This window comes from Strix uralensis, chromosome 4, assembly GCF_047716275.1.
Source record: "Strix uralensis isolate ZFMK-TIS-50842 chromosome 4, bStrUra1, whole genome shotgun sequence".
NCBI classification, from domain to species: domain Eukaryota; kingdom Metazoa; phylum Chordata; class Aves; order Strigiformes; family Strigidae; genus Strix; species Strix uralensis.
In genome coordinates this window covers 31,397,433-31,419,974 of record NC_133975.1, presented here as the reverse complement: position 1 = coordinate 31,419,974, position 22,542 = coordinate 31,397,433, and the positions used below count along the sequence as shown (strand labels likewise).

General features: G+C 43.5%; 2 protein-coding genes across 3 annotated transcripts; both read right to left on the bottom strand.

Moving 5' to 3' along the window:
- Positions 1-2,678: 2,678 nt before the first annotated feature.
- On the bottom strand, positions 2,679-13,259 carry TMEM165 (transmembrane protein 165). The gene is made up of 6 exons (XM_074866240.1): positions 12,971-13,259; positions 11,222-11,447; positions 8,985-9,160; positions 7,994-8,176; positions 5,076-5,181; positions 2,679-3,610 (listed from the first exon to the last, which is right to left on the bottom strand). The coding sequence occupies exons 1-6, from the start codon at positions 13,133-13,135 to the stop codon at positions 3,534-3,536; spliced, it is 933 nt and encodes a 310-aa protein (XP_074722341.1). The 5' UTR covers positions 13,136-13,259; the 3' UTR covers positions 2,679-3,533.
- A 772-nt stretch (positions 13,260-14,031) lies between these two features.
- SRD5A3 (steroid 5 alpha-reductase 3) lies at positions 14,032-21,280 on the bottom strand. 2 transcript variants are annotated; one of them, XM_074866211.1, is made up of 5 exons: positions 21,060-21,280; positions 17,988-18,143; positions 17,378-17,568; positions 15,950-16,072; positions 14,032-15,441 (listed from the first exon to the last, which is right to left on the bottom strand). In XM_074866211.1, exons 1-5 carry the CDS (start codon positions 21,263-21,265, stop codon positions 15,182-15,184), a joined length of 936 nt encoding a protein of 311 aa, XP_074722312.1. In that variant the 5' UTR covers positions 21,266-21,280; the 3' UTR covers positions 14,032-15,181. The 2 variants fall into 2 exon arrangements, with proteins under 2 accessions (XP_074722312.1, XP_074722313.1); XM_074866212.1 differs by having other exon boundaries at positions 17,378-17,572; positions 18,004-18,143.
- Positions 21,281-22,542: the final 1,262 nt, after the last annotated feature.

Below are 22,542 nucleotides of genomic sequence, written 5' to 3'. Positions count from 1 at the left end.
TCATCAGGTAATTTTCCATTTCAGCCCAAGTTGGATGAAGAAATGGTACTCTCCACCAGTTGCACAGGCCCAGAACTTGCTAAATCTTGGAGTTCTGGTATCACCCATTTTGGGTCATGACCCAGGTACAGATGTACGGGCTGTCAGGAGGTGATTGATTGTCATTATTGCTCCCAAGCAATAGGGGAGGCAGGAGCCAGGTACATTAAGGGGGTGCCTTAATGCCCCAGTCCACTGCCTTTTGCAATCCATCTTGGGTTGGTACATGGCCCAGGATGGGGGGGGAAACCACACCAAGCACCCAGCAGCCCCGGTCAGGGGGGCTGCACCACCCCAGGATCCTGAAGGAAGAAATTAGATGAAGGAGGTGCAACACCCGAGCCGACTGAACCGCACAGCTCAAGACATGCTCCATGGCTCACACTTTACCTCTTGGTGTAAGGAGAAATAGAGACAGTTTCTTTTACTAAGAGATGAGTAACTTCCACTTTGGACACAGGTGGGCAAAGGAGGGGCAGGGAATGAACACGTACATCAGCACCTCAAGCGTCAAAACACCAGCTTTCTGCTCCCCACCCCACAAATTCAAAGGGAACCACAGTCACTGCAGCATTGGTCCAGATCTTCTCATCTGCCTTCAACATCTCCTGCACAGGGCATTTTACCCTGCTCCCCAAATGTGTTTTAGCTCTAGTAAGCAGGCTTATGTCATCTTACCAACAACATACTTCCCTCTTCAATTAAGACCCACTCCTTTAAGGAAAGTATGGGCAAAGGAAAGGCTTTAACAAAACCTGGAAGTTTTTGATGTAAACTCACTCTAAAGGGCAAGACACTTTTTAATCTATATATATATATATATCTGTATGTATGCACATACGCACACACTCCTTAAGATATTACCCGTATGTCAGGTATGCAGGTATTTCAAGACAAAAGAGTGCCACACACCTCTCTGATGGCAACGCACTAGAAGCACAAGAAAGAAGTATGACGAAAGCTGCTAAAATCCCAACCCCTGCACCAGGCAGTGGGCAAGAGAGATACCCAGGGCGTGAGTGCTGTGGGACGCTGTGGAAGGACATCCTTTGTGCTAGAGACAGTGCAGCAGACACCGTGCTGCTGAAAATACGTCAGTGGAGTTCACCATCACCTTCATCTGGCTTTGGTTACCCCCCGACTAGATTCTTTAAATTGTGAAAAACTCCAACAGGCACTTCACAACATTAAATCACTATAACTAGTAGCAACTCCTAAAGCACCTTTCAAAGCTTTTACTAAAATTTCACGAGTTATCTAATTTTATAATAGATTTCCAAGAATAAACCAATGTTTGTGCTTTAGAAAAAGAAAAAAAAAAAAGACTGACTCCTACCTGCCTAGCTAGCACTAGAGAGCAGCCAGACACGTTGCTGTGACTGGACAAAAGCAGTACTTGGCATCATGTGTTAAGTTTGTAATAGTAAAATATAAATGTGGAAGTTGCAGAGGTTTGTTCTGCAACTTCACACTTACCTCTACAAACACATTAAATAGCTTCACTTTTCTGTTGATCCTCACAGAATCACCTAGGTTGGAAGAGACCTTGATCACCTAGTCCAACCATTAACCTAACACTGACCATTCTCAACTACAAAAAATCCTAACTGTTTTCATATCAAAGCAGCTTCAAGCAGCACACAGGAAGTTTGGAAGGCTTCTTTCTACGTTAGAATATGGCCAATTGGTTTGGCTTTTTGGATTTTGAGCAAGAATTTTCAGGAGGATGAACGACAGCCCCACAGTAACTTTACCCAGGACACATCCCCGTGAAGGCACCGTACTCCAGCAGCACCACTTTTGACAAGCAGTTGTGCAGTAAACAGTTAAAAAAGTTCAGGCTCTTCCCTATTCTGGGTTCCCTGTTCCTGCCCTGTTTTAATATGACCTCTGCTACACATCCCCCTCCACACAGCAACAGAAACACACCAGGGACAGAGTGTGTGTTCCCAGTCTGTGGGAAAGGAGCAGCTGTAGGTTTTGGCTGCAATGTTTGGTTCAGAAGGAAAAAAAAAAACCCCACAGCAAAAACCCAAAAAACCACACCACCAAACCAAGGCAGTGCCTGACCTAGTAATTAGCAATGGTACAGTCAGCAGCACCCTTCCTTCAGGCCAAGACATGAACATTTAGACCCGGAGCCTGAAATTGCAGGCTGTTTTCATACCACTGTGCATGACAGGCATTGTGCTGCTGCAGTCTGAGAGAAATGGGGCATTAAGGGATTTTCTTGGCAGAGAAACCTGAAAGAGCTACAAATTTTTGTGAGCTAGTTTGTGAGCTACAAATGGAATGGTCAAGTTTGTAAGGCTCCATACTACTTCAGCTTCAGTAAAAGGCAGATTCAAAATATTAGAAACTGTATCTTCTATTTTACAAGACTGCTACTGAGTAGATCTTAGCGGGTTATTTAAGCCATTAGCTCAGAATCCAAATCATCACTGAAGAGCAGAGAAAAGCATGTATTTCTGTAACCCATATCTTCAGTGGTCAACATTTTCGAGGTGTTTAAAACACCACCATTTATCAGTATCCAAAATAAATTTAGTAAACTTTCCTCACCTTAAGTACATAATCACTAGGTAAACCTTTGTGGCAGGAATTATGGGAACCAAAAACAATACTGAAAATAACTCAACTGGAGATACTATGCTTTATTAATGGTCTTCCAGATTACATTTCTATTCCTAAAAAGAAAAACAGGAACATATCTAAATCTAAGAATTCCATTGCTGTCAATCCTGGGAATGGAACATTGTTAAGTTGGACCATTTTATTACTTTTCATATACTTTAATATCTCAAAAGTAAAAAAAAAAAACCTCAAATAATACTAGCTCCAGAGAGATTGCATATTGAGCACGGTAGGTTGTTAATCACCACACATCAATTTTCTGATAAAAATCCCTGATTAAGAAGTTTTCCCTCTAAATTAAGTTTATAAAATTCTCTGTCGGTGGCTCAGCCACTCAATGGTACAGGAGCTGCTCCCAGGTTTCTGGTTGCTGAGATTATCCAGCCTCGGGTGCACCCTGGAACCGAAGTCCCTGGCGGTGGGAGCCAGCAGTTTTTTCCTTAACACCTTCCATTGAGCAACATGGAACATGACACAGTCTGCTTCGAGAAGCCTTAAGAATCAGCTCTTGAAGAAACAGGTAAGGTGGCCATGTGTAACAGAGGAAGAAAAGAGGAACCCTCAATACTTACGAGAGTAGATCCTCAAAACTCAGCTGAGCCAGGTCCAGCAAGCAAGAAAACCACGCAAACCCCTCCAAGGGAGCAGGCACCACAGAATAAACAAACCAGACAATAAGCAGATCTCCACTGCAGAAGCTGTCCATAAATGTGTCAGTCCCATGAATCATTCTCTATAAAAAGTTCAGTGTCTCATCTTCAGTGCTTGTTTAACTATAATTCTGTACATTATATACAAAAATGCACAAGAATAGCTGCTTGATGCTTCCAATCCTTGTTCTTTTGCAGTGATGAAAAATTTTAAAAACCAGAGTCTGGACTTATAAATAGTGCAGAAAATGCAAATGCTAAGAAGACAATGCCTCCTATGATTGTCACTGAAAGGAAAACACAAACCAAAAAGAAATTAGATACTGAAAGTTAAATATCTTCCATGACACAGATTTTTTTTTTTTTTTAAAATGTCTGATTCCCAAATAACCTTACTTTAAAATTTATGCAGCAAACAGCGGACGTTGTTTCTAGCTCAGTGTCACGATGCCCATATGCCACCCTGCTGTCTAACCACATATACAAGAATATATTCTGGTTCTTAGAAGGAAGTTTTGTTTTACTGCTTTAGCTAGTATAAAACAGAGGTTGACACCTGCTGTTGAATATTTGGCTGTATGGGGAAAATACAATATTCTTATGCTGGAGCAAGCCATTGGTTAAGAGTGACATATTAATTAACATTTTTTGCATAGTTTAGGTAACTAAATTGAAAGAGATGGTATCAAAAATATTAACTGCTTGCAGCGGCCACGATCGGCTAGAGGCTGGGACAGTATTCTGGGAAAGCACCACTGTGTATGTTCTCCTACTCTTCTCTGAACAAACTAATGGGCTAGACGGATCTTTGGTCTAACCTAATAAGGCTATTCCTGTGGCCAAAGATCCTCAAAGAGCTTATTAGGAGCATATTAAATCATTGTTAGATTAGCATTGCATCACCAATTTCCTTGGTAATCAAACACGACAGAATGCACATTTCACTTTTTGCAGTGAAGTTGGCTTTTTACAACCTTTGCCACTACAGAACAAATATTCTGAAGCAGCTTCACAGAATCCTTCCTGGGAGCAAGAAATCTCACTACATCACAGGATTGAGAGTTGAAGCAAGCCTCAAGCTAATCTAAAGATAAACAAACAACCCAATGTAACCTTACTGGTCCTTCCTGCTACAGCTAGCAGTTATGATTAAAAACCCCAAAACAAGCATTTATGCCAGAGAGTAGCTTTTAAAGCTTTCGTACGTCTGATGTAACTTGTAAGTATGCAGTTCTCTTGCTCACCTTAAGGTCTGCACTCAGAACGGCCACAGAATTTCTATTATCCACTGTTGAACACCACATACCAACTACTCAAAATTCTGTATTTTCTTCCTCTAGTCACCTACAAACTAGCTAACAGTGAAGCAAAACGTGCTTCACCTGTGTCCATCTTTAAACCTGGAGTGACAATACCCATTTTGATTCCTTAAATCAGAGTCAGTGAACTCTTAAGCTCAATGAAGGCCAGACTCCTTAGGAGCACCCTGTGCAGGGTGGTGGCACAGACTCTGCCTGGCAGGAGAGACACACAGCCCTGGGAACAGCACAGCGTCACCCCCCGTGAGGGGAGCTGACAGTGGGGGGTTGGGGGGATGGAGGGAGGCAGGTGGGATGGAAGACACAGACTCAAAAAAGGTTTTTGTTTTTTCCAAAAGTTTTGAGAAACACTGTTCCCAAGCCCGTAGTCATTTACACCACAAACATTACCAGCATTAACGCATTTTTCTGGTTGGAGTGAGTTTTCGCTTACCAGTCCTAACAGAAATTTTTTGTGCTATCATTCTCCCTCCAATGACTGCTAAACCAGTGCACAGGCAATGTCCCACCGTTCCTCCTACTGCCACACCATAGGGGTCCTGAGAAAAAAAAACATAGGAGGAAAGCATCAGCACAGTTGGAAACCCACTAGTCCTATGACAGCCTCCTGCCATGAAGGAGCACTGCCTAGATTCCCTGGTTGCACGCTGTCAAGCACAGATGATACTCTCCGGTGTTTACTCTGCTCTGCTATCCTTCACTGCCTTAAAGACCAGTAGCAGTGTACATCAGCTCACAAGACAGACTTAAATCTAAACCTGACTAGTATAGGAGCATATGGCATGTTTCAACCAAGAAGCATCTTCAAGTCGTTAAATACAGATTCAGAAATCACTCTGATGTACTTAAACAATTAAGCAACCTCTAGAGGGAAGGTGGCAGCTGTTGAGACACACAGTATGCTGGAAGAACACCAATCTAATTATAAAGAAAGAGAAAAATAAATCCATGAACTGCAAATTAAAGCCTTCAGCAGCTAAAACATTCTGACTCCTTTGTCCAGTTTCACAAGCTTGTGCCTCCCCAATCATCCAGAGGAAAGCATGAAAGAATTTAAGTCTAGAGGATAACAAACTCCTTTCAAAGTTTATTGTCAATGACAGCTTTCACATCACTGCATAACAAGCAGCTACTCACATGAACAACTCTACTACGTAAAGAGGTTTCTCAGATCTACTTACAAATCAGACAGTTAAGGGCAGCGTACATGTTGAACACCTCATAAAACAGAAGACTTCAGCATTAGAAACAGAAAATGATCTTTTAATGACTGATAACAAAGGCATGACTTTCTGCTGTACAAAGACGAATGAGGGAAAGTGGAGTTAAGTCCCCTGCACATCTTTAAGTGAGACTTTCAGCTTCAAGAGGAATGCATGAAATTGCTCTAACAGGCAAACAACAAAACTGTCTAAGAAATGATACGGTATGAAGAGAACACAACACTGACTGGCCAAAAGAACCAAAACCACCAGCCAGTGAGAAAAGGTGGCGAGCACCAAGCAGAGGACAGGTAGGAAAACTACCAAGAAGTGCAGGTTGGAAGCAGGGCTGTGCCAGCAGAACACACTTGCCTCCAGGATCAGGACCCAAGGTTCCCAGAAATCCCTGTTTCCCTGCAGTCGGCAGTTACCTGCACAGCCCCCACAGGCACAGGGCGGATCTCACCCCCCACCCCATTCCCTAGAGCCATCCCTGGAAGGTAACAAGTTACCTTCCCTCAGCAGAGTGTCTCCAGGAGCAGAAGCGCTCAGACACAGCACCTGAGGCAAAGCCAGTCTAGTAGGATGCTACATGAGTTTCCTTTCTGTTTCCTTAAATAGATGAACAATTTTCATACACAGTAAACTATTAAGGTGTGAAATCAAGCTCTTAAGGACTGCTGTCCGGATTAGGTTCAGACCTAGAAGACAGACATAACTCATTCTGCTGGTGTATGCGCTGAGACAGCCAAATTACCACCCTTTTTTTCCCCCCCTCCAAAGGAGCCCTGTTTGTTTGTTGTGACAGGATGGACACTACTCACTCAATGAACAGTCATGCAGTATTTTGTTTTCTTTTCACTGAAGAATGTATGGTCACAGCTGATTTACCCCACTGCTCAAATCTCCGTATAAAGATAACTTCTTTCCTCAAAAGCATTTCTGTAATGCTCCTGCTATGTATCTTACTACTCCACAGACAAGGCTTTACATGAATATATTATGAAAAAAAGGGGTATAACACAATCCCACAGATAAAATGAAAAAAGATCCAGATCATAATCATTCACTGATTTTGAAGGCCAAGATCAAGATACCTTCAATTCATTTTTGGAGCATTTGTTTCTGTAGCATTTATACAAACACTTCATCTGCTAAAGGCACAACATCCCGCAGTCTTTAGTTGCAATGCTCAGCACTGCTCAGATCAGACCACAGACTCTGATGGACACTTCCTAATGGGACCCTCAGAAAATGCAAACCAGAAGTCAGCCATCACCTGTGAAAAGATGGGCTTAAGCAACTTGCCCAGCATCATATAAAAGCTTGAGCAGAGGCAGTAATGATTCCTCATTTTCCAAGATGGCACATAACTGCCTGAACAATGAGATCATCCTCTCATCCTGCTGTTCCCGGCCTTGTTAGCTCTAAGCACTTTCCCTATACTGTAATAAAGACAAGAGGTTCCTACAGATTATACCTCCTTCATTACATAGCCCTGATTTATCCCTAGGGAAGGTCTGAAAATGCACTGAAGGAAGCATGAGTCCTAGTGAAAAAAATGTAAATTATCTCAATGCATGAAAAAGCACAGGCAAGATACTTATGTTTATTAAAAGGATGACTATAAACCTTAATTTTCCTTTAAATATAATAGTTATATACATTCCAATCATCATGCTGAATATAATTTCATTTACAGTATTACTTACTGCACAGCAGTTTAGAGTTTATTTTAGTTCTATACACTATACCATATTCACTTAGATTTTAAAAAAGAGGTATCTTTTTAACAGCTGTGAGTTTGCTGGGATGAAGGTCTCTTTTCAAAGCTCTGTGTTAAAACTGTATGACCACACAGATCAAAGAAATATCTGTTCTGTAACAAAAAACAACTGTATTCAGATGCATGGTATAAACCAACTACTTCCAGAAATGCCTGTGTAGTCCCAACCATGTAACAATAGTTTTCACACTACACAGGGCTTCAGTGCATTTATTTTCAGGTCTTGGCACAGCTGTAACCCTAAGTAAGGCACAGCAAGGCAGCAGGGGTCTGATACCTCCTCCAAGAGTATTTTGTCTCTCCCACTTCTCTGCAGGCAACCCAAAAAGGGCAGAAGAACAGCGGGCATTCCGCAAAACTCACCTCTCTGGCGGCCAAGACTATGGTTGTTAATTGGGAACGATCACCCCATTCTGCTAAAAACGTTAAAGTAAAAGCTTGAACAAAGATTGGAGAAATAAAATGTAGCCACTTCTTCTGAGGTATAGTGGTGCCTGGCCCTGATTCCACATCTCCTGGCCCATTTAACAGTTTAGTTCTCTGAAGCTGTGAAGAAGGGAAAAAAAAGCAAAACAACAACCAACCATAACATTAGAAATGTCATCTAAACAACCCAAATGAAGTATTTAAACAGTAAAGCTAGTCATTTAGTATCTGGAACAGTATTTGCCACCGACTGCTGCATTATCAATGTATTATTTATATTAGACATCATTTAAAAAAACTAGCTACATACATATATAGACTTGTAATCACCTCTAACCTCCAGTTATTGTCCATCTTGTACTGTTTGCACTGACACAGCACTTTCAGTAGGAATGACACCTGGTTTTTAACCACAGATTTCCTCCTATTTTTAAAGCAGGGATCCCCCTCTTCCCAAGTGGTGCATTTGATAAAATTAATGAAAAGAAAATCTTAAAAGAAATAAGATTAATACTCTACACTATTCCTTAGGAGTGGGTCAGTATATTTAGGAAGTTATTCTAACACAGAACTTTGCTGCAACCCTGTATACCTCAGCATTAATCTGCCTGACCATAAGAAGAAATAAAAGCAGAGGCAAGAGTAAACCGTTGATGTCCTCTCTGCTGGTAATGCATTTTAAAAAACCAAACTAACCAAAAAACTCCACTCTATGGAGAAAATCCCCTTTCTCCTGAGAAGCCAGGCTTGCTACAGAACTGAAATCACCTGTTGAAACAGCCACTTCTGTCCCATTTACCACCCGTTTTCTGTGTCAGATTATCAATCACAGACACAGCTGAACACCCCAAACACAACAGCGCTGTTCTGCAGCTTCATGGCTGTAACTATTTCATCAGCTATAATCCACAGAAAGTTTATGACTTACTTCCTCATCTTTTTTTTTAATTTCTGCTTGAACTTCCTCCAGCTCTTCCTGACCCTCATCTGGACTCATTTTCAAGCCTTCACGAAGCATTCGGATGCCAAAAATTGCAAACAGTGCTGTTGATACATAGTATGTGTACACACGAGGAATAACTGTGGTGGCATAGCCAAACAAAACTGAAAAGAAAACAAATGTGTCATTTAAAAAATAAGCATGAGGATCGTAATTCTTTTTCCCACATCTAAGAAATGCTTGCCATCAAAGTCTGCAATTCAAATATCCACTGATAAATAAATATTGCGTCTTTTGTTAGTTTTATATAATTTTCTTTTGGTTTTTTTTGCAAGATAATGACACTCCAGAAACTCCAACCATTACTGGTCATGCCAGAGACTGAAGTCCATTAACACAGACAAGGCACACCAGGCAAAGGTGATGTGCTGCTATTCCCAAAAGCCAGTCCAGTTTCATATAGAAAAATGGAATTGGCATCTCTTTCCAAAAATTTACTTTATCAGATAAAGTTAGAGTAAGATTTTCTACAAGTTAAATCTACTAGACATACCCACAAATCATCCAGCTGTGTGAATCCATGTCTGTCTTCTTTTGCCAAGTGCAAATACCTGCACATTACTATTCCCTCTTCTCCCACACTCCCCCCAAACACACGTGACCAGCTTTGATCTTCCTTTACTTTAAAAGCTCTGATCCCACTCAAACACCAAAAAGCTACCTCCACAGTGCATCTACTTTTACATGTATTGAGGACGATCAAACTAAGTCAAAACTAGTTCTCAAATAAGAAGAAATAGGTATCCAGGACAAAGTACTTACTTCTTCACAAAGTAACACTAGTTAAGTGTTTTTGGACAAAAAAGGCCTGTATAAATGAGAGGTAATTAAAATCCCACACCTAACATTCAAGGCTGCTTGGACCATGCACTCACAACTGTTTCTGTTGTTTTACTCCACATGCAATTAGCTAAAAGGAAGCGCATTACCATGTGTGTTTTCTTGCACACGCTTTCTTAGTTGAAAACCACACTCAGAAATTACCACATAATGTGGAAATTAATCCTCACTGCCACTACCAAAAGTAAGACTATGAGACTGAAATTGAGCTGTACTATTAGTAAACACGGCACATACATATATGAATAATAGTATTAGTTGCACAGCTAAATAAGCCAGGAGTTAAACTAAACTTCTTTTTAAAGACTGAAAATACTAAAGTAGAGCAATGCAAAGAACTATACAAAAAGCTTTTTTTTTCTTTTTTTGGTTAGCATTATTTGCATATACAAGCATAGACATAATGAAATGACCAGAACCGTAAGGCAGCTTATTTTGTCAAGCACAGCTTGAAAAAAGACCCCAACTAGTGACTACTTGGATCTAGTGAGTTTAAGTGAGCGTGTTTTCATTAAATCAAGCTGGGCAAAACCCCCAGAAACTTCCAGACACAGCTTGTATAAAACAAGGGCAGTGGAGAGAGGGGAGAAGAAAAAAAAGAAAAGAAAAAAAAGGCTCCTTCCAGTCTATATAAAACAACAAACACTATTTCAATTTTTTCTGAAATGGGCATGGTTAGAAATGAGCATACATACAATAAATTTATGCTGCATCTGATATACCTGAAGGCTGCTCTATTTTATGATCATTGCTACATAAGCACCCACAGCTACAGGTTCCTCAAGTGCCACCTGACACCTCACTTCCCTGCCCCCCCCACCTCTTGGCTGTCAGTACCACTCATCTCAAACGATGGTGGTAGAACGTCATCTTCCACACATGCAGCTCCCAGCACAAATCCAAAGAGCTACACGTACAGGGATACAAGTCAGACAAGGCAAATTTGTCATCATATTAAGAATCTTTTGCCTTAGGAGAAAAAACAGAAGTCACTCCCACATTCCCTTTAGGCACACTAATTTAACAGGAGCTATAAATAAAAAGGAAACCAGTGGCCCAAAAAAAATCAAAGCAAGTGCTTAGGCTCCCAATTCCATTCCTCTTCCTTAAAGTCATACTGAGGCCTAGGGAGCACAAATACCTCACCAGAGGTAAGAGCCTAAATATTCAATCTGAGCTATGGTCCCTAGGAAAGCCTTCACAATCTCTTCAAAACAGAAAACTGCATATACCTACTACCTTCATTTTAATTTCAATTAAGATTTACTGATAAATACGTACCCAGAACACTTTAAGAGATGAAACAAAATGAAAAGAGTGCTAACCTGATAAACATGTCATCAGTCCCAAGGCAAGCATAGCACCAGCCAGTACAGTCAAACGGTTGTACCGCATTGCCATGATGGCTGCAATGAAGAAGGTCTTGTCCCCCAGTTCTGATACGATGATGACCGATATAGCAGCCACAAACGCATGAATAAAGCCCAAATTAGTCTTGTCAGCTGACTCTTCACTGACAATGTGAACTGGAGCAACCTGCGAGGACCCCTTCTGTAAGAGGACGGGAAAAAAAAAACCACAAAAAACTCCCTAGTTAATTAGGCTTGAATAGTTAGTTCACAGAAGTACCGAGGCTCATATTTCTCCTGTCATACCATACTGCGTAGTGTGACATTTAAGTATACACCTCTCACGCAGCATTAATGATCATTAACTCGTTACTGGCTGCCACCTACCTCAAATTGCTAGTTAGGCACTTTGCAGGAAGATCAGCTCACGCATTGATTAAAGTAGTACTTTACCATGCACGCTATCACCAGAACATGAGAACCACTATTACAACAAAACATGGGGAAAGCTGCTTTAGTTCGGCTCTAATATTTCTGTATTTATAATCCCTGGCCATTTACTTTATGACCTTAACCAAACAAGCAATTTTCTGATATAAATATTAAGAATTAAATTCTTCAAAGTAAAATTGGGCGATTAGGATACCTCAGGAGAAATACAAAGTCCTTTCAAAAATGGTCAGAATCACTTTCTTCCCTTGCAAAATCTTTGCATCTCAGCCACGTTACAATTTTGCACAAGTTTTCATCAGCTTTTTTTGTACATGCTGTTGTTGGAAAGTAGCTTTAAGACTTTCCAGTGGTCAAACCGGACCTGCACATTCCAGATCTCACTTACTCACCGAAGTGTTTGCTTTTACAGAGATTAAGATATCTACAATCAAAAGCAAGACCCAAAACATGGACGTCGATGTTCACATGCTTGACCGGAGATGGCTAAGCAAGCTTGTTTCAGCACATCTACCAGCAGAGACAGACTGCAACGTGTTTTAACAGCAGCTTCCCGGCATTCCACTTTCAGCAGTGCTGTAAGTTTTTGGTGTTGGTATTCAAAAGTTTCCATGCTCTCTATGATTGACAGTGACTTCCCAGAGTTCCTTCACCTTTAGCAGCGCTGTAATTTTTGGTTTTGGTATTTAAAACTTAGTATGCTCTACATGCTACATCAAGCCATATGTTAATGATTTTTTTCATCCCTCCGTGTGATCACCTGTCACTGAATCCCCTAACCGAGAATAGCATTTAAAAAGTTTGAACACAAATAAATTAATCTTAAATATTCAGGAAAAACTAGCAGGTTTTGAGTCACAACAAAGCGTGCTTTCATCTGCTTCTGTGAGGAGCACCTGGAGAGGTGGGTTCCCCCCTCAGCATGCAAGCAAGTGGTGCACGACAATATTTACCTGGTGAAAAAAAAAAGCATTAGCCCATTTTTCACGTCGGACCTAAATTCCCCTCTTTAGCAGAAAAAGGGAAAGCCGCCTTTTAAGGTGGCCCTGCAGCTTTCCCTTTTTCTGCTAAAGAGGGGAATTTCGGACTCCGACGGCCTCCGAACGGCCAGGCGTCCTGCAGGCCAGGCCCGCCTCGCCGGCTGAGAGCTGCCGTGGGGGGCGACTGGGCCGCTCCCGCCGTCGCGGCCCGGCTGAGGGAGGGGAGGGTTGTACAGGCAGCCGGCGCGGCCCGGCCCGGCCCGGCCCGGCCCCGCCTCGCCTCGCCTTGCCTCACCTCAGCCCGCGGTTCGGCTCCCTGCGCCGCCGGCGGCGGCGGTGGCTCCTTCTTCCTGGCGGGCTCTTCCTCCGGAGCGGCCCGCAGCCCCGCCGGGGCCGCCAGCAGCAGCAGCGCCGCGGCCAACAGCAGCGCGGCGGCCCGGGGGAGCGGCGGGGAGCCCATGGCGGCCGAGCGCTGTGCTGCGGGGGGCCGGCAGGGCACGAGGCCCCTCTTAAAGGCGCCGCGTCACCGCCCTGTCCGCAGCGCCCCAGCCGCGCGGCCCCGCAACCGTCCCCCGACCGCTTCCTGCAGCGGCCCGGCCCGGGGGGCGGGGCCGCGCCGCGCCGCGCTGATTGGCTGCGGCCGCCGCGGGCGGACGCCCCGCCCTCCGCAGCGGGTAGGGGCTGGCGGCCCGTCGGCGTCCCATGCGGGTCCTGCTGCGGCCGGGGCAGCGCCGCGGCCCCGGGGGGGAGACCCAGGCGGTGGCTTCTACCCCCTTCTCCGGCTCCCGGCGTCGGGCGGGGCGGGGCAGGGCGGCTGTGCGGCTTTCCCGGGGGAGCGGGCGGGTCGAAGCGCGTCCCGCCTCCGCTCGGAGTTGCCTGCGGGCAGGGAAAGGGCGCCGAGGGACGGGAAGCGAAGCGGCTGCGTCAGAAGGCAAAAACATTGTATAGGAAGGGCCTGGGCACAGGCCAGGTCTCTAAAAACCCAGGTACGAAGCAGCGCTCTGGGTATGCGTGACCCGAGGAGGGCCGTGCACCCCCGTGCTCTCCCCAGGGCAAGGACAGGAATGTGCTCCCTGAGAAGCAATTCACAGTCTAGTAAACAGGACGTTAGTAAAACAGGGGGACGCTTGGAGGCAGGCTCAAGGAGCCTCCCGAGAATCACTTAAAAAAAATAAAAAAAATTAAAAGATGCGGTCTCGAGACAGGGTTGTTTCTGAATGTTATGGTGAACCGAGGCCACGGACGTGTCAATGGAGGTTGCGAGAGGCAGAAGAGGCACAACTTTCTGTGCAAAGTAATTGCTCATGTTTTGCAAACACAGAGCTCAATTTCGAAAAATTATACAAAACAGAAACAGAAGGTGTAATAAACTCTTTTAATTAGATCATTCATAAGATATACTTCAGTATATAAAAATTATTCTCATATACAAAATATACGCATGTAAGAAAACACACTGGAATACCAGCATCCATACGCTACATCACGCAAACTGATCATTCACTCCATGATCATGAAAAGGATCAAAATACTCAATGGTTAAGTGCAAAAAATCCCTGTGCTGAGTGACATCATCACCCCAGTAAAGAATTTCTTTGCAATGTTTGTCAGGTACTGGTTTCCGTCTGTTCTCTGCCTTGGCAGTTCATTACATCTGCTCTCACAGGCTGTTTAAAAAAAGTGTAGTTGTGGTTACAGTCATCCTGCATAACTGCCCCCTCTGACCCACAAGGGATTCCAATAACACACTGTAAGGGTGACTGAACCATAACCAAAACCACTGATTTTCTGCAAATTCTCTTCTACTGTCTCTCTAGACAGAGAACCTTCCATGATTTCCCCATTTCAGGGATAAACAAGGAGTTTTCATCAATGAATGAAAACAGTTTGGTGCAGAAGAGATAATGCAGAGAATGGGTCTGTTTATCTCCACTGCTGAGCATGAGTCATTCCTCCACCGCAGCTTTCTCCACCAGTTTTTGTGCTTGCAGTTATAAAGCAGTGGCTGGTTTTAATTATCAACAGGGAAGCACAGAAAGACGATACACAGTTTTCCTCCCTCTGAAGTGATTCAAATAAAAGAGACTAGGAAAAAATATGCTTAAATATTAGACGAGGCATAAAATACAGTAGTTCAAATGATTCCCTGCGCCCTCCTTTCACTACAGTTTTCACGTATTTCTATTTGGGCTTGCTACACAACAGCAAGCGTTTTACACTTAAGATATAATTATAAACCAGAAAAGAGCCAATTAGCATCTCTTCAGTTTGAATTAAGGTCTTCAGTAAATCTTTTTTTAGCTTATATGATATGCAGAGACCTTGCATTGCCCCACATAAACTGGTAACACAGAGGAGATTATCATTAAAATTATGAGCTTTTAAGCTACAATTGGGATAAAATGTGTGATTTTACCTCAGCTTTAATAAACTGTATATCTCTTATTCCCTTCTAAAAAACATTTCCCAGTTTGCACTAAAGATGCTTTAAAAGAAATAGCATTTGTTAAAAAACAAATGGTATAAATGCTTTTCGATGCTTTGGGTAGGAGCTGAAGTTTTTCTGATAGAACTCATGACTCAAAACAGCAGCCAGCGCCTGGTTAAAAAGAACACACATCACTACACACCACCACATCACATTGTGAAATCCAAGCGTGATGGCCATAGACACATATATGAGGAGCTCTGCAAAATAATGAGGGCAAGAAACTGTCTCAAACCAGTCTCCGAAAGGTATACTGTGGCTCAGACTTATGACCTTTCCTGCAAGCAAACAGAAAGAAATTAGTTCAGAACAACATTCATTAAACAAACTTTTCTAGTCACAATTACAGAACAACATGCTCATTACAGCTATCATCATCATCCACCTCCATCTGATCTGGCAGCTTTGCACTTCTTAATGAAATAAGATGTCACCTCTGGCTGTTTGTGCAAATACAGAGTACGGAAACCTATTTTTAGCCCACATGGAGACAGAAGTGAGGTTCCTGAGGAGTGGCACAAGTCCTAAGCATTAGCACGTGTCTGTTCTTTAGACACTAGAAGCCAGACCTTCATTTTAAGTTCTATAAAACTATACATACAGATACACATTCCCCCTATTCAGCCATCCAATCTCTTTTCCAACAGCCTCATTTACTGAAAGTCTTAGAGAGAGCACCACATTACAGGAACTGAAAAATACTCGTGTTCTAAGGTTAAGCTACAGAAGCCTAATGAAAGGAAAAAATTACTTAAGGAAATGGTTGGCAGAAATGAAACATCTTACCTGATTTACTTTTTCTAAGGTTAGCTAGAATCACAAGACATCTGTGTTGGTGAAGAGAGGCCCAAATGTACATTGTAACTCCTACAATGTGATACCAGCAGATCTGCACAGAAAGCTCTTTTCCTGAATGAAAGATGTTTCATTAATATATATAGCCGGCAAACACCTTCCTAAGCATCATCCCAAAAATCGTACACATTTTCAAAATGTTACTGTCTTACAAAATTCTAGTAGTGAGCCTCTAACACCTTTAAAGCTGCTTTTAAATCCTGCATCACTTAAATGCTCAGCTGGTAGTTCATTTCCCTTAACCGCTCTATACTAAAAATATCTAGTTTTTAATCCAGTAGCTTGAGGTACAGCATGATGTACGACCGATACATAATTGATAGTCTAAGACCTCACTATTCAATGGTGTTTGTAATTCTTATCATCCTAATCAATGATGTTGTCACAGCTCAGGTCAACATAGAAGTACACAGTTGTTTGTTGCGTTCACAGTAAGTGAGATACATATATACACCTACACACACACAGGCACACTGTGAACCACTTAAGCCTTAAAAAGAAGTTAATTGTATTAAGGATGATTTCCAATGTACAAACCAATACGCCAACTCCAAGAACCTACAAGATGTGAAAGGTAGAAGACAGGTCCAGAAAGAAAGAAAAAGGCTTTATCTACATATAGGAGATCTGAAGGTTCTTTTAAAAAAAAAATCACTGATGTGTTTGGAAGTGGTTAAAAACTTCACTGAAGTTACATACTTGGTAATGACCACCCCACAAAAATTAGTTACGGAAGAAGTGCTACAACCAGCTCATGGTTCATCTGTGCAGGGGAATAACAGCTCAGTTGTGAGACTCAGTGGAATGTGTTGGCAGAAACAAGTCACATAATTTAAATTTCTGATGTAGTAATGGAGACATTATAGTACTGAGGGAAAGAAGAGACTGACTGATGTAAGGCAGAGCAGTGGCAAGTTCTCAGTGGAAAACAAAGGAGGTGGCCAGGGCAGCCTTGCAGACTGACCTTACAGGAAAGCTTACAACAAAAAAACAAACTCCAGTTTGATAACTGAAGTTGTGTACTAGCATTTGAGAACTCGTAACTATTACTGTCCTTCACAGAGCGTATGTATCTTAATACAAAACCGATCGGTAATGATCATGAAAGTATCTATGGGAGATGTCTTTCAGGAAATAACAGGGATTGTTAACATGAAAGTCTGTCTGTGTTTCTGTATAATGCTGGTTGATTATGTGATATACTGAAACATAGTTACTTTCAACTATGCCAGTAAGTATTTTTATGTCTCATGAGTTAACACACTTCTCACACAAGCAGCCCTCTATGAAACCACTTTCCGCGATGGAAACAAATGGGAGCAAAACTGCATCTTTGGTAATAACTAAGCAGGTATTTACCATTCCTGACGTCAGCAGGCACTTGACATAGCACAGTTGAGCCAACGGCAATGTAGTAACCAAGTCCAAAGCAATACTGCACAATATGAATGACGCCATTGGAAAACACACTGGTCCAGAGGCATTCTGCAAGTCTTCGACAGCTATGCAGCCAAAGCAGCAGGAGAACCAGAAGCGCAGAGAAGTGCTCACTATCTGCTTGCAGATAAAAAATAGCAACTTTGAGACAGATAGAAACAGTTTAATCCTGACAGTGCTTCAAAAAGGCTATTTCTTCCCTTCCCCACAGCAAAATTTTACCCTCATTTTAAATTAACTGAGCACTGGGGAAAATATTGGTACATGTGAGGCACTGCTGACCACAGTAAGATTACTTCTAGAAGGTGCTAATGGCCCTTTCTGCTAAAAGGGCTGATGAAAGCCATCATATCCATAAATTAGAATAATTTCTACCTTGAATAATAACAAAAGGACTTGGTATTCCAGAAAGTCACTTGAAGCCTAGTTTAAAAGCAGCTAATCAAGTAACACTTGAAGAATACAAATTCAGCACAGGATGGCAGTGCACCTTTCTAATATTTATATGGCTGCATCATAATAGCCGGAATACTTGCCAGTGTCCTCACTCTGAGAATCTCTGCCAGGAGCATGGTGCACGTGCTGAATCCATGATGGGAGCGACCCTCCGAGGAACTCGGCTCGAAAAAGCCAGATCAGCAGAAAGCCATTCCAGAGCACAGAAACCACATAGAAGTGAGTAAACCACCTGTGGGAAAAAAAAGGGTCTTCATTAATGTTGTCATTGTTCCTTAGCTGGAAATGTAGCTGCAGGCCATGCTTGCCTGGTGGTGAGTACATTCCCTTCTGGTCCCCGCGTCAGTAAGCAGAGGACTCAGGACTCCAGTGGTACCAAGCAGGAATAACCCCAATGCCTTCTTCCTCCAGCAAAATGCTGCCTGGAATAACCTCTAATTTAGCTTACCTTACTAACCATAGCTGCACTGAAGAGAAGAAAGCATAAATGACACATTGCAAAGGTATTCCTCAATGCTTACAATTAATCATGATGTGCACAACTTTTTTGTTGTTACACCACTGAAAGCACATCCAAATTAATTTTCTGGGCATTTCCAGGCTGTTGCACCTAGCAGCACTCCCACTTTCCTCAGTTCTAGTGCATGCATTACATGACATGTTAAAGTTCATAAGTGACAAATGCAGACAGTAAAAGGCACCCAGAAGTAATTACTCACTGTACACTAAAATATCTCGTCCCTCTGCAAATTCAAGGTCTGCAACAGTCATACAGAAAAAAATGAGAGACCACCAATACCACTGGGTGATTACAAGGCAAGATCGCACGTTCTTTTGAAGAAAACAAAGAATCCCCCAGACCCATAATGCACTTATAAAAGCACATTATGCATTACTGAAATGCAAGACATTACAGTCAGGACGGGTAACCTGATGAGTTAAACAGCCTACGATATCCAGCTCAAACTAGGTGATCCAGTACTTCCTTTTGCTTTTAAAACTAGAAGTCCTTCCGGCTATGAATAAAAACCAGGACCTCTGGAAACACCTGCAAAGAGATTAAATAGGTATCATGGGAAGGTGCTGATGGCCTTGTCTTGACAATGTAACTATTGGTACAAAACCAGGATGTAACTGTACAGTCAGGGAAGACCGTATCTCTCTGGAACATGCAAACTTTTCTTCTGGGGGAGTGTAGGGGTACAACACCCTTACTTAGTGAAACCAAATAAAGTGATCCCCTCCCAGAGCAGCTCGGGTTCAACAGCAATACAAAGGCCAAGTCCGAACCACAGAGATAGCGAGCATCCCTGCCATGCTCCAGAGCACCTTGCCCATTAGCAGTTGGTAATCCCTTCAGATGATCACTTCTCCTCCTTGGTTTCTTCTACCAAGCAGAGACAGCAACACTCGCTCTGCTAATTTGCAACAGAAGTAAAATTTTGCCCCTCTCCCTCATCTTCTGCTTAGAGAACAAATAGAACTTGTATATTGATAAAAACTTATCACCATCTCCAAGTTTCAAGCTTTCCCTGCTGTCCTGTTACTCAATAGAATTCTGTCTCATCACTCACCAGGGAACTTTCTTCACACGTGTTGCTTTTTGCTACCAGCACAAACAAGCCCTGACAACTTAGCAGAGATACGCTCCCATATCCCATTGCTTTCAGCAATCCCGATTATGCTGAGGATGTATCTGACCTACAGAGCAATCCAGCACTGCAGTTAAGTACATGCGTCATCCCTCGAGGAGAGGAATGTTCACCATTTGCCAAACAAGCCCAAAATGAATCATAACATTTGACAAGATGGAATAGGAAAGTTAAAAACAAGCCTAGGCTAGTGAAAATACAGTGCTTGTTTGGAAAGAAGATGCAGATGAATAGAAACAGAAAATGCCTCAACTGTTACCTTCAGGGTCTTCTCTCTTCTTTCAGCTAGCAGGGTTATGGGTTCACTAACTACTCAAGTAACAGAATCACTTTCTAAATGTTGAGAGCTCGAGACCAATTCCCTGAAAAAGCCACATTCTTCAGACACCATCTTTCCTAAGGGGTGGCGGGAAACTTCTGTTGGAGAAAGCTCAACTCAAACAAGAACCTACCTTAAGAACATGCCATTTTGCAGCACACTGAAATTAAGACAAAGCCTTTATGAGCCCTTATTTTCACCAAGGGTACCACATAACTTAAACACATCCCTGGGTATTTTCTGTAACCAGAAGCCTGATAACCAAGATACTACATTACAAACTTTCCATGAATAACATGCTGTGTCATAAAACTCTTTTTAAACACTTGGTTTGAAAGTTATGTGTATAAAATGTGACAGTGATAGCAAGATCATTACATTAGAGGTGATCTGATATTTGGGTTAAGTAGCCTCATGGTCCTGTCCTGCTGGCCTTGCAAGATCCTGTCATGCCTACGTTCAAGCCAAAGGCTAGTTCTAGTCGTGAATCTTGGCTGATCAAAACCGATGAAATACCAGTAACGTATAGAAAGCTGTAAATGTTTTTTTCCCCTCTCTTTCGTCCTATTAAACACCTATTAAGAGATGTGTTTCAATAATGCAGTGGTTCTTTTACCTTATTAGAGACTGTTTATGCTAGGTCCAGATCGTTGTGTTAACATGCTGCTAGTAGTATCCTAAGTCACATTTTAAAAAGAAACCTTGAAGAAAGGAGATGACAACTGAGAATCGGTTTAAGACAGTAAAGCTGCAGTATATTTGCACAGTCACAGTTAACACTCAGGAATCCGTATTCCAGGTCTCTCACCCGAGTCTTGCCAGAAGGTTTGTTTTGCAGATACTGCATGGGACTGGGATTGGAGGGATTAGGCTTTTGTTCCAATTTGGAATATATAGACTCTGTATGATCGCGGTCTCTATGCTCCTCAGTTCCCCACCCGTACAAGCAGAATAACACTTCTGGGAAAAAAAAACCCAAACAAAAAAAAACCACAAAAAACCCCCCCACGAGCCCAAATAAAAATACGCAAAGCTGTTTGCATATTTTCTACATCTTCAGTTGAATTAACCGAAATGCATCTACAGTTCCTCCCGTGCCGCCGTGCCGCAGGGCCCGCCGCGCCCCAGGGCCTGGCACGGCGGCAGGGGCCGGCCTCACCCCCCAGCCCGCCCTCACCTCTTGGGCACCTGGAGCCGGCGCAGCCAGGCCGGGCGCTGCCCGCCGCCGCTCTTCGTCTTCCCGTAGCGGAGGAGATCCTGGAAGAGGCCGGAGATGCCGCCGCCGGGCCGCCGCGCCGGGGCCTGCTGCCGCCGCAGCACCAGCAGCGCGGCCAGGAAGGCGGCGGCCAGCAGGGCCCAGGCGGCGGCCAGCACCGCCGGCATCGCCCCGGCCCCGGCCCCGGCCCCGGCCCCGGCCCGCTCCGCCTACCGCCGTGGCGGCGGCACCTCCCCTTCCTCTTCCCGCCCTCGGGGACAAGGGGGCCCGCCCCAGCGGGCCGCGGGGGGACCCTGCGGCACCGACCAGACCCGCGGGACGGAGGCCCGGTGGCCGCTGCGCTCTGTCCCTGCAGCTGGCTGCCAAAATAGGGGGGTGGGATCTGTGTTTGTAGCGTTCCCTTGTGCATCTTTCCGCGTTTGCGCTGCCTCCATCGCCTCTCCGCGCCCAGAGTCGGAGGCGGTGGGGAAGCTGCCGCAGGTTTAACAGCGCCGGGGAGAGACAAACCCGGTAGTTCGGCCGCGGTCCGCCCCGGTAACCCGGGAACAACTCCCCTGCAGTTGCCCGTTCGCTCACCCGGTTCCCCTTTGGGGGTCACCCCAACTGCCTGCTTACCCGTCAGCCGCCTCCTCCGTGTTACATGCACGCGGCGTCTCCCATTCATAAGTTTATTCTAATACTATCGTTGGGTTTGTCATTACAAGAAGGGAAAGGCTTTCTTTGCCTTTCTTTTGCCCTGAGAAAGCAAGAAGCCAAATCAACTCGGCACCAAAGAGGGACAGTTCCTCTGACCCCCCGTGGGAAATGTCCAGTCTGTGCCCCTCTTGCACGCAGGTGGGGATGCGGCTCAAGCCTTCCCTTTGCCAGAGAAACTCGAGCATTACTTGGCAGGAGTTCAGGTGTTGGTCTGTGTCACCAAATATCACCGAGACCATTACCTAACTCACTGCCACCAAGGAGATAACAAAAGATAATTCAAACTTTCCAGAGTATATATGAAGTAATGATGTTTAGTGTGGGTATAGTTGCTAGTACTTATTAATGCTCTAAAGTAAATTAAGATTTTAAATCAGGATTCTCAGGAAAAAATAGTTGGACTGTATTTCCAAGTCTTTAAATACACAGCAACCTAATTTTATTAGTCTTTAGTGCTACTTCAAACCAGCATGAAATCAACAGAATAAAGCAATGGCCACCACCTTGCAACTCGCCGAGATTCAGGCCTGAAGTACACATAGGTTTTTGACTTCAAGAGGAACTTCTGTTGATACCGATGTGCTTCCACAACATCCACTGTGGCTGCCTTTATAGTGGTACCTCCCAAGCTGTCTTTAAAGGTGTAGATGACTTTTTCCCATATGGGATTGAATTATGTCATAAGCACTTTAATTGCATCCCAACCAGCTAGCAAACCCATATAGTATCTTTTTTTGGGGGTAGATCA

Coding starts and splice junctions, on each gene's coding strand:
- TMEM165 (XM_074866240.1), bottom strand. CDS start 13,135: ATGGGCTCCCCGCCGCTCCCCCGGGCCGCCGCGCTGCTGTTGGCCGCG. Junction 9,161..11,221: donor ACTGATGACATGTTTATCAG/GTTAGCACTCTT, acceptor TTTTCTTTTCAG/TTTTGTTTGGCTATGCCACC. Junction 8,177..8,984: donor TTAAAAAAAAAGATGAGGAA/GTAAGTCATAAA, acceptor CCTTCTTCACAG/CTTCAGAGAACTAAACTGTT.
- SRD5A3 (XM_074866211.1), bottom strand. CDS start 21,265: ATGCCGGCGGTGCTGGCCGCCGCCTGGGCCCTGCTGGCCGCCGCCTTC. Junction 18,144..21,059: donor CGGCTCCAGGTGCCCAAGAG/GTGAGGGCGGGC, acceptor TTTTTCCCACAG/GTGGTTTACTCACTTCTATG. Junction 16,073..17,377: donor GCCTGCTGACGTCAGGAATG/GTAAATACCTGC, acceptor TCTTTCATTCAG/GAAAAGAGCTTTCTGTGCAG.